The 16319-nt window shown below is 23.6% G+C and overlaps 3 protein-coding genes and 1 long non-coding RNA gene across 6 annotated transcripts in view; 1 reads left to right on the forward strand and 3 right to left on the reverse strand.

Moving 5' to 3' along the window:
• LOC111690133 overlaps positions 1–1262 on the reverse strand; it is a 19402-nt gene extending 18140 nt beyond the window's left edge. For 2 of the 3 annotated variants that reach the window (XM_046953738.1, XM_046953737.1), the window contains exon 1: positions 326–1262. The gene's annotated coding sequence lies outside the window, so the exon portion shown is untranslated. The remainder of the gene's footprint in view (positions 1–325) is intronic. The other variant, XM_046953739.1, reaches the window with a different exon arrangement.
• A 2774-nt stretch (positions 1263–4036) lies between these two features.
• On the reverse strand, positions 4037–4686 carry LOC111686716. The gene is made up of 2 exons (XR_002762793.2): positions 4236–4686; positions 4037–4124 (listed from the first exon to the last, which is right to left on the reverse strand). It is a non-coding gene; the product is annotated as an uncharacterized LOC111686716 (long non-coding RNA).
• Positions 4687–11059: 6373 nt separating this feature from the next.
• Positions 11060–16319, reverse strand: part of LOC111686717 (calmodulin) — a 9816-nt gene continuing 4556 nt past the window's right edge. The window contains exon 2 of the mRNA XM_046953756.1: positions 11060–11188. Within this exon, the coding sequence (XP_046809712.1) occupies positions 11160–11188 (29 nt within the window). The 3' untranslated portion in view covers positions 11060–11159. The remainder of the gene's footprint in view (positions 11189–16319) is intronic.
• LOC124420545 (calmodulin-alpha-like) overlaps positions 13519–16319 on the forward strand; it is a 14361-nt gene continuing 11560 nt past the window's right edge. Inside the window, exon 1 of the mRNA XM_046953758.1 lies at positions 13519–13529. Within this exon, the coding sequence (XP_046809714.1) occupies positions 13528–13529 (2 nt within the window). The 5' untranslated portion in view covers positions 13519–13527. The remainder of the gene's footprint in view (positions 13530–16319) is intronic.

Genomic DNA, 16319 nt, shown 5'->3' on the forward strand with positions numbered 1-16319 from the left:
TAGTCTAGTCTATAGTCTAGTCTATAGTCTAGTCTATAGTCTAGTCTATAGTCTAGTCTATAGTCTAGTCTACAGTCTAGTCTATAGTCTAGTCTATAGTCTAGTCCACAGTCTAGTCTATTGTCTAATTTATAGTCTAGTCTATAGTCTAGTCTACTTTTATTTGTGAATATAGTCTTGAATTTGCTCTACAAGAGAGTTTATATTTAGGACTACAGTCCCTTCAATAGACTGGACTGCTGTATATAGAGTGTATACAATGGAATCTTTTATCCTATCTATAGTTTATATGTATTCTGTTCAAGTGTTGGTAGCCGTTACTTACGTTTTTCCTTTAGCCTTAACTATATGCTCGTCTTCAACTTAGACAAACATTTTTCTTTAGCTGGACCATTGTTTTGACTAAAAGCCTTTTGTGTATTCTCTGGTAGCTGCTCTAATGTCAATTTTTGAGTTTAGACTGTATTCTTACGGACAGAATTTTGTTTTTACACTACTGCAGTAGTTTAAGATGAAAATTCCAAAATTAGTTTTATATTTATAAACCATCTTGAGTATAAATAACTTACCCGTTTAAAAATTTTAATGTTCAACCTAGTTTTCTTAAATTTACCCACTTTAAAACTTTAAAATCGTTTATTTAACAGAATATAGTAAACTGTTTGCGGTAATTTTACAATGATTTTATTTATTCTATAAAACGTTGCCAACCTTTTGTTGTGTTTGCAAGTGAAACTTACCTTCAGTTTTTAGTCTCTTAACAAAATAAAAACAAGAATTTTTGTTTGTTTGTTTTTTTTTTTTTTTTTTTTGAGTTATTTAAAGTTTTTTATTTTATTTTTTCGAATTTTTTATGTTTTTATTATTATATAAGTTGTTGTTTTGTTATTATATTATTTTAATTTGGTTTTCTGTTAATTTGAATAGAGAGACATGTTTGTTGTTTGTTTAAGTTTATGAAATTGTTATATTTTTTCTTTTGTGGTGTTTTAGCATTTTTTTTTTTATGTTTTGTTGTTTGTTTATACAAATTAACATGAAAAAATGTGTGTTTTTTTAAATTTCGTTTTTTTTTTTAATTTGTTGTTGTTTTTCTTTTATGTTATTGTTTGTTAAGAGCGAGAGCTGCTGGTAGGTTTTACTTAAAATTAAACATTTATATAGTTTTTTTTTACTGTTTTTTCATGTTTTTTGTTATTTTAACTTTGTTTACTTTGTCGTGGTTGTTTGTTAAGTTTTGCAAATTGTTTTGTTGTTTGGTTTTGCTAATTGTTTTATTTTCTTTTTAATTTTAATTTTTTCCAATTGTTTTTAAATTTTTTTTTAAGATTTTGATTTTTTTTAAGAAAAAACTTAAGATTTTTTTTGGTTTCTTTTTGATTTTTGTATTTTTTTTTAATAAAATAAAATTATTATTTTAAATTAATTTTTTATATATATTTTTTTAATTTTTTTATAAAATTAAATTTTGTTTTAATTTTTGAAATTATTATTATTTTTTTAATTTAAATTAAGTTTTAAAGTTTGAAATTATTTATTTAAATTTTATTTTAAGTTTTACACACATTTATAAGAAAAATATAATAAAATAATTTTAAATTTTAATTTCTTATATTTTTTAAGTTTATTTTAAGTGTTAATATAATTTTTTTATTTATGTGTGATTTTTAGTAAAGCTTTAATTTTTAATATTTATTTTTTTTTTATTTTTTTCTTAAATTTAAATTTTCTTTTTTATATATTTTATATGTTATAAGGAAGAAGGAGACGAAAACATGTGGCTGCCTCATATTTAATTTTGCAAGTATTTAACACAAACATTTATTTCTTTTTTATAATTGAATATAAATACAACATTTTTTTATTTTCCTTTTTTTTTCTCTCAAACATTTTAATGAGTTTTTATTGTTTTATAAATATTATTTAAAAAAAAACCCAGATATTATTTTATAATTTTATTTCTATTGTTTTATTACGATAACCTTTGCTACTATACTGTTTTCTTTGCTGTTTAACATACATATACTTAACATTTTCTTTTTAGGTGTTATTTTCTTAATATATTTCCAATATTTTTGGTTTTTTTTAACTTTTCTTTTTAAAATTTTTTAAAAGTCGCAAAATTGCTATCTTAATAAATATATTTAAACTTGTTTGCTGGTTTACCATAAAACATACATATTCAATATTTTAATTTGAATTTTAATAAATTCCTACTACATTCATATATATTTTTAATTTTTTAAGTTCAAAACTTGTTAAGACATACATTAGCTTTTTTTTTAAATATTGTTTTTTATTTCATGATTAACATATACTTTACTTTTCTCTTTTTGCTTTTAATATATTTAATTAATTAAAGTTTTTAAAGTGAAATTTTTTAAAGTTTATTTTTTTTAAAACATTTATATTTTTATTGTGTAACATTTAAGTTTTGCTATAATTATGCTTGACTACTTTCAATAAATATTTTTTTTTAACTTTTCTTTAAATCTTAATTTTTCTTAATATTTTCTTTAATTTTTTGCTTTAAAGCAAAATTACGTCTTGATGTTAAGTTTTTCAACCGCTTTAATTCATCATCTTAATAATTCATCTTTTATTTGGATCTTAATAATTCATCTTTAATAATTCATCTGTTGTTGTTGTTTCACTTAAAATTAATAATGAGAGAGGGCACGCAGTGTTGTTCTATATATGGTCATCTTAAAATTTCTTATATTTATTTGTTGGATCTAGGACACTTTTCATTTTATTTTTATGTTAATAATATTTATATTAATATTAACATAAAATTACTAATTTGTTATTCAATAATATACATATTTATTAAACTAAGTTTCAAACATCAATTTTTTTTATATATTTTATATATGTATGTTTAATATATATACGTTTTTATATGGTTAAAGTGCTTTTTTTTAAAGATATTTTTAAGTTTGCATAATATATAATTATAATAATAAAGTTTTTCTTGATATTTTTTATATAATTGCAACAGCTGCTAACATTTTGTTAAGTTTCTTTGTTAGTTTCACTGTGTTTTTCTTTTAACTGTTTTTAATTTTCCAGTTTTGTTATGTTTTTATTTTAAGTTGTTAATCTTTGTTTGTTAATTTTTTGTTGTTAGTTTGACTCTTGTCTAAGCCTTTAAGGTTTTGTTTATCTTTTTGTGTTTTCGTCCTGGCAAACTGCTTTGCCCAATTAAGCAGTATTACCTTTCACTCCTACACAAAATAGACAACTCTATCTTAAGCTTAGCTAATGTTTTTGTTGTATTTTTTGTTGTTTTTAGTTGTTGTTGTAGTTATTTTAGCTTTTTCCACCTTTTACTTTTATACATAAAAGGTTTTATTTATGTTTTTATATCATTTGTTTACCTTTGCCTAAAGGCCGCTGGTTTAAACTAGTTGCGCCGCCGCTTATTTACATTCTCAAGCGACTTGGTTTTCTGCATATCTCTCCATTGTTTACATTTGTTTATCTTGTGGTTGTTGTTGTATTTTCTGCTACCAGCTGTCTCTGTTTGCAAATCTCTTAACTTCATTGTCCTTCTTCTTCTTTAACAAAACAGTGTTAGCAACTGTTATAAAAATATAAAACGCGTTATTCGCTGCTGTTTTTATATGTATTTTAATAAATAACATTTAAATAAATATTTTCTTTTTGGTAATTAAATTGTTATTGTTTTAACATTGAATAATATTTAAGAGTTATTGTTTTAAAGGTACATTTATAATTTGTAAGCATAATTTTTGTTTCTGTAATATTTCTGTTATATTTTTTTCTACGTGCTTAATCTTAAAACATTTTATATATATTTAAGTTTGAAATAATATTTTTTTGTAATTTTTAAATATTTTTTTAATGTTTTTTTTATAATTTTATAATTTTTTAATATTTTTTTTTATTTTTTTAATATATATTGTTTTTATTTTCTTAATATTTCATTTTATTTCTTATAATTTTCATATATTTTCTTTTTTTTCTTTCATAACCTTTGTGGTTTTACTTTTACTTTATTCATTTTAATCTCTTTTTCTAGCCATTTTTAAGAGAGGGCTTCATTTTTCTCTACTTTCTTTCATTCTAATTCGGGCCTCTTTTTTTTTCTTAAACAAGATCTATAAAAAAAAGAAATAGAAAAAAATTATATATTTAGTTTGTTAAAAACAAATTGTTGCAAAGAAAACTATTAAAAATAAATTAAACAAATTTTATTTCAAAATACAAACCTATTATTAAAGCAGTCAGCTAGTAACGATTCCTTATAGTATGTATTATCAAATGCTAAATTTTACTTTCAACAACAAAAAACCTGTAAAAACTAATTAAATATAAAAAAATTTTATTATTATTCCAAAAATTTTAACAAAAAACGTATATCTTTAAATTTTAAAACCACTTCATGTGTTAGGTTTCCTTCCCCTAGAGGTTTCTTTACACATTTTATTACAATAGTTGCCAACTTAATGTCAAATTTTTGTTTTAGAAAGTAGAGAATAGTTTGTCATTACTTTAGACTTTAGCTTAGACCAATAACTAGGCTTTAGATTAAGACTGAAATATAGCCTAGGATACAGACTGAACTTTACACTAGACTGTAAACTAAACTATAGTGTAGACTACAGTCCGAACTATTTTCTAGACTTTTAACTAAACTGTAAACTAGACTATAGATTGAACTTTAGTCTAGACTATAAACAGAACTTTAGTTTATAGTCTAAACTATATTGTAGACTATAGATTGAACTAAAGCCTATAACTATATTATAGACTAAAGTCTAGGATACAGACTAAACTTTTCACTAGACTATAAACTAAACTATAGTATTTACTATAGACTATGGACTGAACTGTAGTCTAGACTAAAGACTGGTCTTGACTATGGACTGAACTTTAGTAAAGACCATAAACAAAACATTAGTCTAGACTATAGACATGATTAAAGTCTAGATTATAGACTGAACTACAGTCAAAACTTCAGATTGAACAATAGTCAAGACTACAGACTGAACTATTTTCTAGACTTTACACTGAATTGTAGACTAGACTATAGACTGAACTGTAGTCTACACTGTAGACTACAGACTGAACTGTAGTCTGAACTATAGTTTAGACTATAGACTGAACTATAGTCTAGACTATAGACTGAACTATTAAGGTGTCAAAACTAAAGATTGAATAATATCCTAGAATTCAGACTGAACTTTAATCTAGGATATAGACTGAACTATTCACTAGACTATAAACTAAACTATAGTGCAGATTACAGACTGAACTATATTATAAACTAAAAAGTGAACTGCAGTCTAGTCTAAAGACTGAACTGCAGTCTATACTAAAGATTGAACTGTAGTCTAAACTAAAGGCTGAACTGTAGTCTGGACTATAGACTGAACTTTCGTCTAGACTATAGACTGAACTATAGCCTGGACTAAAGACTAGATTATAGTTTGAACTACTAACTAGTCAAAACTATAAATTGAACAATATTCTAGACTACAGACTGAACTTTAATCTAGGTTACGGACAATTCACCAGATCTTTATGATCTTTAGTCCTGACTACAAACTGAACTATATTCTATATTATAAATTGAACTACTAACTAGTCAAAACTACAAATTGAAGAGTAGTCTAGACTGCAGATTAAACTTTAGTCAAGACTATAGACTGAACTATATTCAAAACTATAGATTGAACTGTGGACTAAACTATAGTCTAGACCATAGACTGAACTATATTTAAGATTATATTTAGACTGAACTGACTGAACTAGTCTAGACTATAGACTGAACTATAGTCTAGACTATAGACTGAACTATAGTCTAGACTATAGACTGAACTATAGTCTAGACTATAGACTGAACTATAGTCTAGACTATAGACTGAACTAGACTATAGACTGAACTATAGTCTAGACTATAGACTAAACTTTAGTCTAGACTATAGACTGAACTTTAGTCTAGACTATAGACTGAACTTTACTCTAGCCTATAGAATGAACTTTAGTCTAGATTATAGAATGAACTTTAGTCTAGACTATAGACTGAACTTTAGTCTAGACTATAGACTGAACTTTAGTCCAGACTATAGACTGAACTTTAGTCTAGATTATAGGCTGAACTTTAGTCTAGCCTATAGACTGAACTTTAGTCTAGACTATAGACTGCACTTTAGTCTAGACTATAGACAGAACTTTAGTCTAGACTATAGACTGAACTTTAGTCTAGACTATAGACTGAACTTTAGTCTAGACTATAGACTGAACTTTAGTCTAGACTATAGACTGAACTTTAGTCTAGATTATAGACTGAACTTTAATCTAGCCTATAAACTGAACTTTAGTCTAGACTATAGACTGAACTTTAGTCTAGACTATAGACTAAACTGAAGTCTGAAGAACTATAGCGTTAATTGAATTCTAGCTTATAGACTACACATTAGACTAGACTATAAAATAGAGATTTCAAACTAAAGTCTTTATTTTAAGAAAAATCTTTCCCATTTGAAAAATTTATAATGTCTACCATTTGATATTTGTTTTCATTGTATAGTTAGTCACACTTTATTTAAGCCAATTTTGAAAAAAAAAAATGTTTTAAAATAAAATTGTTTTTTTTTTGTTTCATTTCTTTTTAATTATTTTAGTTGCCTTAAAAAAGGAGACACATTACTAGTTACGTTATGTGGGAGTTTTAGCACAAAGTAATAATTAGTTTTTACTTAAAATTACTTTAAATTTATATAAAATTAAATCGTTTATATTACCATTTAGTTTTAAAGCCAAGTTTTAGTTTTTTGTTTTAGTAAATTTGTTAGTGGAAAAATTTATTAAAATTTTAAAATTTTAAGAAAATTTAAACTTAATAATAACTAAAAGTTATAAATTTAAAGAAAAATATGTTGAAAATTAAAAATTCTAAATAATTAATGTTGACACACAGTTTTTTTGTTTAAATTCAAAGCATATTTTCAGGTGGTTAAGGGCAAAACATTTCACTTATGTTTTAGTTTAGATTATCAATACCTAAACTTTTTCTTTCTGAGTCTTAAATATAAGGCTTTAGTTAAGCTTTAAAGTCCTTAATTCGAAGCCTTAAAGTAGGCTTTAGTTTAAATTTTGAAATCTCTTGATTTAAAGCCTAAATGTAGTCATTAGTTTAACGAAAAAAGTCTTTTTGAACACAGCATACTGTTACATACACATTGACTCCTCTATGTATGCTATGATAACTTGGAAACGACTTTTTATTTTAAAGAAAACTAAATAAATTTATTTAGTTTTCTTTGAAGTCTAGTAAGCCTTGAAATAGGCTTTGATAGTTGAAAATTTTTTTTATGAAAATTTAACTTTTTGAGAGTTTTTTTGTTTAAAGCCCTAAATTAGCCTGTAGTTATGGAAAATTTAAAGGATTATACCTAAAAATAGGCTTTGCTTTATGCAATCTTTAACATGTATCTTTTAAAGCTTTTGTTTAGGCTTTAGTTTTTACAATTTTGTTAAAATTGTTAAAGAATTAATTGAAAATTCAAATGTTTGAGAGTTATTTTGATTTAAGCCTAAAAGTAGCCTGTATTTATTGAAAATTTAAAAGAATTTGCCTAAAAATAGGCTTTGGTTTATCTAATCTTTAACATGTTTCTCTTAAGCCTTAAGTTTAGTCTATAGTTTTTGTCATTTTGTTATAATTTATAAAGATTTTTATGAAAATTTAACTTTTTGAGTGTTATTTTGTTTTACGCCCTAAATTAGCCTGTAGTTATGGAAAATTGAAAAGGGTATGCCTAAAAATAGGCTTTGGTTTATGTAATATTTAACATTTTTCTCTTAAGCCTTAGTTTAGTCTAAAATTTTTGTCATTTTATTATAATTAATAAAGATTTTTATGAAAATTTAACTTGTTGCGAGTTATTTTGTTTTAAGCCCTAAATTAGCCTGTGGTTATGGAAAATTAAAAAGGATATGCCTAAAAATAGACTTTGCTTTATGTATTCTTTAACATGTATCTTTTAAACCTTAGTTTAAACTTTAGTTTAGGTCTTTTTGTTAAATTTTGAAAAGAATTTTTGAAAAAATTTACTTTTTAAATGTTTTATTGGTTTAAGCCTAAAATTAGACTCTAGTCATGGAAAATTTTGAAGCATATGCCTAAAAATATACTTTGCTTTATGTATTCTTTAACACGTATCTTTTAAACCTTCGTTTAGGCTTTAGTTTTGGTCATTTTGTTAAATTTATTAAAGAATTTTTGAAAAACTTTACTTTTTAAAAGTTTTATTGGTTTAAGCCTAAGAGTAGAGTCTAGTCATGTAAATTTTAAAGCATATGACTAAAAATAGACTTTGCTTTATGTATTCTTTAACATGTAACTCTTGCGCTTAAGTTTAGGCTGTAGTTTTCGTATTTTTATTAAAATTGTTTAAGACTTTAAGGAAAAATTTTACTTTTTAAACGTTTTATAGGTTTAAGCCTAAATGTAGACTCTAGTTATGGAAAATTTTAAAGCATATGCCTAAAAATAGACTTGGCTTTATGTAATCTTTAACTTGGAACTCTTAAGCCTTAGTTTAGGTTGTAGTTTTGGTAATTTTATTAAAATTGTTGAGAAATTTTACTTTTTAAAAGTTTTATTGGTTTCAGCCCTAAAGTAAGCCTCCAGTTATGGAAAATTTTAAAGCATATGCCTAAAAATAGACTTGGCTTTAGGTAATCTTTAACATGTTTCTCTCACGCCTTAGTTTAGGCTGTAGTTTTGGTAATTTTAATAAAATTGTTGAGGAATTTTACTTTTTAAAAGTTTCATTGGTTTCAGCCCCAAAAGTAAGCCTCTAGTTAAGGAAAATTTTAAAGCATATGCCTAAAAATAGACTTGGCTTTAGGTAATCTTTAACATGTAACTCTTAAGCCTAAGTTTAGGCTAGAGTTTTTGCTATTTTGTTAAAATTGTTGAGGAATTTAAGAAATATATATACTTTTTAAGTTTTATAGGTTTAAGCCTAAAAGTAGACTCTAGTTATGGAAAATTTTAAAGCATATGCCTAAAAATAGGCATTGCTTTAGGTAATCTTTAACATGTAACTCTTAAGCCTTAGTTTAGGCTAGAGTTTTTGCTATTTTGTTAAAATTGTTGAGGAATTTAATAAAAATATTTACTTTTTAAGTTTTATAGGTTTAAGCCTAAAAGTAGTTTTCTTCTAACAACAGCCTTAACGTTGTGGCCTAAAAATATGCCAGGTTTTAGGATTTTTTTTAATTATTTGTAAAAGATCCTTAGTTTAGACTTTAATTTTTGATTTTGTTAAAGATTTTTTGAGAAAAAATTTTACTTTTTTTTAAGATTTGTTTAAGCCTAAAAATATGCTTTTAAAAACTGTGTTTTTTAAGTTTAAGCCTAAATATAGGTTTTTAAAGTTGTTTGTTAATTTTTATTGTTAGTTAATTAATTAGTTGAATTCTTACCCTTTTTTTGTATAAAAAAATTGAAATTTTTTTTTTTAAATTTAACATTTAATAAAAATTCTTTTTTTTAAGAAAAAAAATTGAAAACAGGGTTTTGTTTTTTTAGATTTTTTAAAGATTTTTTTGTTTTATTTAAAGTTTTTTTGTTTTTCAGTTGTTTTTTTTTTTAAATTTATTAAACAGTTGTTTGTTTAAATAAAAGTATGTTGTTGTTGTTGTTTGTTGTTGGTTGGTTTAATTACTCGTTTTTGTGGTGTTTAAGCTTTTAAATGGAATTTTTTTTTTATGTTTAAATTTTTTTTTTATTTTAAATTAAAAAAAAAGACTTTAAAGTCTTCAAAATTTAAGAAAAAAAAAGCTTTTTTTTAAGATTTTACCAAAAAACGAGTAAAATTAAGAGAATTTATTTTTTTTAGATTTTTTTTAATTAAATTTAATTATAATTTAATTAATAATTACATTTATATATAAATGTGTTTGAAATTTTCTTTTTAACATTTTGTTTTTTTGTTGTTTTTGTTATATATATATTTTTTTTCTGGTAATATTTTGTTTTTTTGCAAATAGAAGTCATGTTAAGAAAGTGTAAGAGTGTTAAATTTTTTTTTTTTTTGTAATTTTTATTTTTTTTTTAATATTTTTTTTATAAATTAAATTTAAGTATCTGATTGAAAAAAAAGTGTTTTTTTGTTTTTTATTTTCAGTTTTGTAATTGTTTAACTAACTTACTATCAACGAGGACTGCAAAAGTTTAAATTTTAAGAACTTTTTTTTATATTTTTGTTAAAAAAAAATAAAAGTTTTTTTTTAAAACTTTTATTTTATTTTTTCAAAAAAAAGTTCTTTGTTTTAGGCTGACTGCTTTGCTTTGTTTGTTTTATTTTAATTTTTATTAATAAAAAAAAAATTCCTAAATATATTTCAAATTTAAAAAGAAATTTTTCAAAAACAAACTTTTTTTTATTAAATTTTAAAAAAAAGCCAAAAAAAAATTTAAAAAAAATTTTTAAAAAATTAATTAATAATTTCTTTTAGCTAATTTAATATTTTATTTAAATTATTTAAAAAAAGAGCCGTTTTTTTTAGCAAATTTATGAAAAAAAATCTGTGTTTCTTTTAGCATTTTTTTGCTTTTTGAATTCTATTTTAAGTTTAAGCTTTCCATATTTTGCTATTTTAGCTTAAATAATAGTTAATGTTGTTGTTGTTGTTGTTTTTATGTTTAAACTTGTGGTTTGTTTGATTTTTGTTTTTAATAATTTAAATTTAAATATATTTTCTGGGTTTTTTTTGTAATTTAAAGTTTTTTTTTATTAATTTTTTTCATATTAATTGTATTTATATTTAAATGTTGTTGTTGTTGTTGTTTTTATATAAATTTTAAGTTGTTTTCTTTAAGTTGTTGTTGTTGTTGTTTTATTTTTTTTAAGGGATAGGTGTTATTATTTTAAATATTCTTTCATTATATATAGATTTATAATTTATTTTCAATTAAATTTTTAAGTTTTCAATAGAGTTTGCTTGTTGTTGTTGTTGTTGTTGGTTGTTCCATTTAAATATTTTATGCTGTTGTTGTTGTAGTTGTTATTATTTATCCATAGCAGCAGCATTTGCGCGTTGTTAATGCGCCCAGCTACAGTCTTCGTCAACATCTTAAAAACATAGAAAAGCTTAAAAAGAAATAATTTAGCTGCTCACTTTGATGTCATCATAGTCACGAATTCTGTAAGAAAAAACAAACAATAAAAATAAATTATTATTATTGCAACAATAAAAACAAAAAGATTTGCTTTTTAAAAATTTTATAATTTTTTTTCTTTAATTTCTATATAAATTGTAAATATTTTCAAAAATTTTTCAAAAAACTTCAAGTAACTCATTCTAGTAATCGAAAAAATTAAGTAGCACACCCTTTAAAACTAAATAAATTAAGTAGCACACCCTTTATAAACCAAAAATTTTTTAAATTTTTTAAGAAATCTTTAAAAATTTCTAAAATTTTTATTTAATTTCTACTAAAATTTCTACAAAAACAAGTAAAATTTCCATAATATGTAAAAAAAACTTAAAGTAGCACACCTTAGAAATGAAAAAAATCAAGTAGCACACCCTTTACCATCAAAAAAATCATTAATTTCTTAAGAAATATTTAAAAATTTCTATGATTTTTCTTTAATTTTTGAAAAACTTCTAGTAAAACTGCGAAATTTTCCAAAATTTCTCAAAAAACTCCAAGTAGCACACCCTAGAAATCGAAAAAATCAAGTAGCACACCCTTTATAAACAAAAAAATCTTTAAAATTCTTTAGAAATCTTCAAAAATTTCTATGATTTTTCTTTAATTTTCGAAAAACTTCTAGTAAAACTGCAAAATTTTTCAAAATATCTTAAAATACTTCAAGTAGCACACCCTAGAAATCAAAAAAATCAAGTAGCACACCCTTTATAAACAAAAAATCCCTAAATTTCTTAAGAAATCTTCAAAATTTCTAGGAGTTTTCTTAATTTCTCACAAAATTCTACAAAAACAACTAAAATTTCCATAATATTTCAAAAAACTTAAAGTAGCACACCTTAGAAATCGAAGAAATCAAGTAGCACACCCTTTATAAACAAAAAATCATTAATTTCTTAAGAAATCTTTAAAAATTTCTATAATTTTTCTTTAATTTCCGAAAAATTTCTAGTAAAAATGCAAAATTTTTCCTAATCTCTCAAAAAACTCCAAGTAGCACACCCTAGAAATCGAAAAAATCAAGTAGCACACCCTTTATAAACAAAAAATCTTTAAAATTCTTTAGAAATCTTCAAAAATTTCTATAATTTTTCTTTAATTTCCGAAAAACTTTTAGTAAAACTGCAAAATTTCCCAAAATATCTTAAAAAATTTGAAGTAGCACACCCTAGAAATCGAAAAAATCAAGTAGCACACCCTAGAAATAAAAAAAATCAAGTAGCACACCCTTTATAAACAAAAAATCCTTAAATTTCTTAAGAAATCTTTAAAAATTTCTACAATTTTTCTATAATTTCTTAAAAATTTCTACAAAAACAACTAAAATTTCCATAATATCTAAAAAAACTTGAGGTAACACACTCTAGAAATCGAAAAAAATAAGTAGCACACCTTTTATAAACAAGAAATCTTTAAATTTCTTCCGAAATCATCAAAAATTTCTATAATTTTTCTTTAATTTTCGAAAAACTTCTAGTAAAACTGCAAAATTTTTCAAAATATATTAAAATACTTCAAGTAGCACACCCTATTAATCGAAAAAATCAAGTAGCACACCCTAGAAATCAAAAAAATCAAGTAGCACACCCTTTATAAACAAAAAATCTTTAAATTTCTTAAGAAATCTTCAAAATTTCTAGGAGTTTTCTTAATTTCTCACAAATTTTTACAAAAACAATTAAAATTTCCATAATATTTCAAAAAACTTAAAGTAGCACACCTTAGAAATCAAAAAAATCAAGTAGCACACCCTTTAAAAACAAAAAATCTTTAAATTTCTTAAGAAATCTTCAAACATTTCTAAAATTTTTCTTTAATTTCTTAAAAATTTCTACAAAAACAACTAAAATTTCCATAGTATTTCAAAAAACTAAAGTAGCACACCTTAGAAATCAAAAAAATCAAGTAGCACACCCTTTAAAAACAATAAATTCTTACATTTTCTAAGAAATTTTAAAAAATTTTCTATAATTTCTCAAAAATTTCATAATATCTCAAAAAACTTAAGGTAGCACACCCAAGAAATCAATAAAATCAAGTAGCACACCCTAAATAATGAAACATTTCTAGTAATAAACTAAAAGTTCATTAAAATTTTTAATAATTTTAAGAAAATCTGCATGAATTTTAAAAAATATTATAGAAATTTTTAAGTAGCACACCCAAGAAAACGAAAATATCAAGTAGCACACCCTAAATAACAAAATATTTTAAATAGCACACCCCTTAAAATTAAAATTTTATTAAAATATTTAAGAAAATATAGAAAAAATCAAGTAGCACACCCTTACTTAATACTGGCAAAAATCTAACAGCACACTTTAAATATAATAAAAAATCAAGTAGCACACCCTTTCAAATGAGTTTTAAAAGCTCAAAATAAAAAAATTAAATTTTATTTAATTTTTGAAATTTGAAAAATGAAGAAAATTTAAAAGTAGCACACCCTAAATAAAGGGAATTTTTTTTAGAATATTTGGAATATTTTACGATTTCCTGGTTAATAATAATAATAAAATTACGGTTAAAGTTTATATAAAATAAAAATTAAACAAAATTAATTATAAACAAACGCAAAACAGCGCAGCACAGCAAAAGTAGCTGTGCAGCAGCAGCAAAAGTAGCTGTGCAGCAGCAAATATAGCTGTGCTGCAGCAGCATCAGCGTTTAAGTATATAAATAAATAAAACATGGAAAAAAAAGTAATTGCGTGTGGGAGAGTAACAAATTTTATGTGGAAAAATAATGGAAAATTACAAATTACAAAAAAAATATTGAAAATTTGTTTTTTTTTTAAATTTTAATTTTTTTTCAAATTGTTTCTAACAAAGTTGACGTTATTTTTAACAAGAAAAAAACCCATGATTTGATATTGTTTTAGTTTGTTTTGTAAATATGTAGTTTATTTGTTAATTCCTCATTCTTGGGTTATGTTAAAAATGTATTCTTAACAACAATATAGCAACAACAACAAAAACAACAAAAAAAATTTAAATTATTTTTAGCAATAAAATGCAAACACCTGCTAAAATTGGGGGCACAATTTTCAAAAAAAAAAAAAAAAAAACTAAAAAGAACAAAAAACACACACATACACTTACACACTCATACTCTCTATACAACATATAATGACAACAAGGAAACGCTGTGCTCAACAAGTGAGAGGAGTCTAACACACACAACATGATATATTTCTTGTTGTATGAGTGTAAATTAATTTAAAACTATTACTAATATAATAAATACAATAATAAATACAATATAAATTGGATACATTCCCAAACACGATTTTGAAAAAAAAAAATACACAAAATTGATTTTTTATTTAAATTTTATTTTTTCAATACAACCGACAAAAAAAAAACTTAAACTAAAAGATAAAAGACATTTTTTTCTTTAACAGAAAATTGTCATAGGTTGGGGTTAACAACAGCAACAACAATAAGAAAATATTGACAAAAATAAAAACAAAAATAATTTTTATAAAAATCACTAGAAATTTACATAAAAAACATGAATTTACAAAAAATTTTTCAAAATTTTTGAAAAAATTTAAGTAGCACACCCTATAAACATAAAATTGTTGTAGCACACCCAAGAAACAAATCAAACTTTAGGCAATTTTTGAAATAAATTTATAAAGAAAAATCCTTTCACACTTCAACTAAACAACACAAAAGAAAAAAACTTCAACTAAACATAAAAAATCAACAATTTAATTTATCGTAAATAAATAAATAAATAAAATACAAAATCTGCCAATATACAATTAACAAATAGTTTGTACAATAAAAAAAATAATTTGTGTATAGAACATCGAGAAAGCTCACAAAAAAAGTAATCAAAAGAACAACAACAACTATTAACAACATTTAAATACAATTTTTTTTTTTAACGGATTAATATTAACATTAGACAACATCATACAAAAAAGATTTTTAAATAAAAATGATGATAATTTGGCTAAAAGCCAAAATTGAAGGAAAATCAAGAAAAATATAGGAAAAATATTTGTATTAGTAATAAAACAAAAAAACCAAGCAGGGAAAGGAAGAATATAAAATTTCAAAAAAATAAATTAATAATAAATAAATGTAAACAAAAGAAATGGTTAGGAAGGAAAACATTTAAAAGAACACGCCGGTTTTAAGGGAATTACAACAAGTTCTAAAAGTTTCTAAAGGAAATAAAGCTTTTAGATAAGAAACTTGAGTTTTGAATGAACTAGAATAGAACAGGAACAGAACAAGAACAGAACAATAACAAAACTAGGAGTGAACTAGAACAGAACAAGAACAGAACTAGAATAGAACTAGAACAGAACAAGAACAGAACTAGAATATAACTAGAATAGAACTAGAACATAACTAGAACACAACTAGAACATAACTAGAACACAACTAGTACAGAACTAGAACAGAACAAGAATAGAACTAGAACCGAACTAGAACATAACTAGAACATAACTAGAACATAACTAGAACACAACTAGAACACAACTAGTACAAAGAACTGAACTAGAATTGAACTAGAATTGAACTAGAACTGAACAAGAACTGAACAAGAACTGAACAAGAACTGAACTAGAACTGAACTAGAACTGAACTAGAACTGAACTAGAACTGAACTAGAACTGAACTAGAACTGAACTAGAAATGAACTAGAACTGAACTAGAACTGAACTAGAACAGAACTAGAATTAGAACAGAACCAGAACAGAACTAGAACAGAACTAGAGCAGAACTAGAGCAGAACTAGAATATAACTAAAACAGAACTAGAACATAACTAGAACACAACTATTACAGACTTAGAACAGAACTAGAGCAGAACTAGAACAGAACTTGATCAGAACTAGAACAGAACTAGAATAGCACTAGTACAGAACTAGAACAGAACTAGAACACAACTAGAATAGAACTAGTACAGAACTAGAACAGAACTAGAACAGAACTAGAACAGAACTAGAACAGAATTAGAACAGAACTAGAACAAAACTAGAACAGTACTAGAACAGTACTAGAACAGAACTAGAACAGAACTAGAACAGAACTAAAACAGAACTAGAACAGAACTAGAACAGAACTAGAACAGAACTAGAACAGAACTAGAACAGAACT

This window comes from Lucilia cuprina, chromosome 6, assembly GCF_022045245.1.
Source record: "Lucilia cuprina isolate Lc7/37 chromosome 6, ASM2204524v1, whole genome shotgun sequence".
Classification (NCBI taxonomy): domain Eukaryota; kingdom Metazoa; phylum Arthropoda; class Insecta; order Diptera; family Calliphoridae; genus Lucilia; species Lucilia cuprina.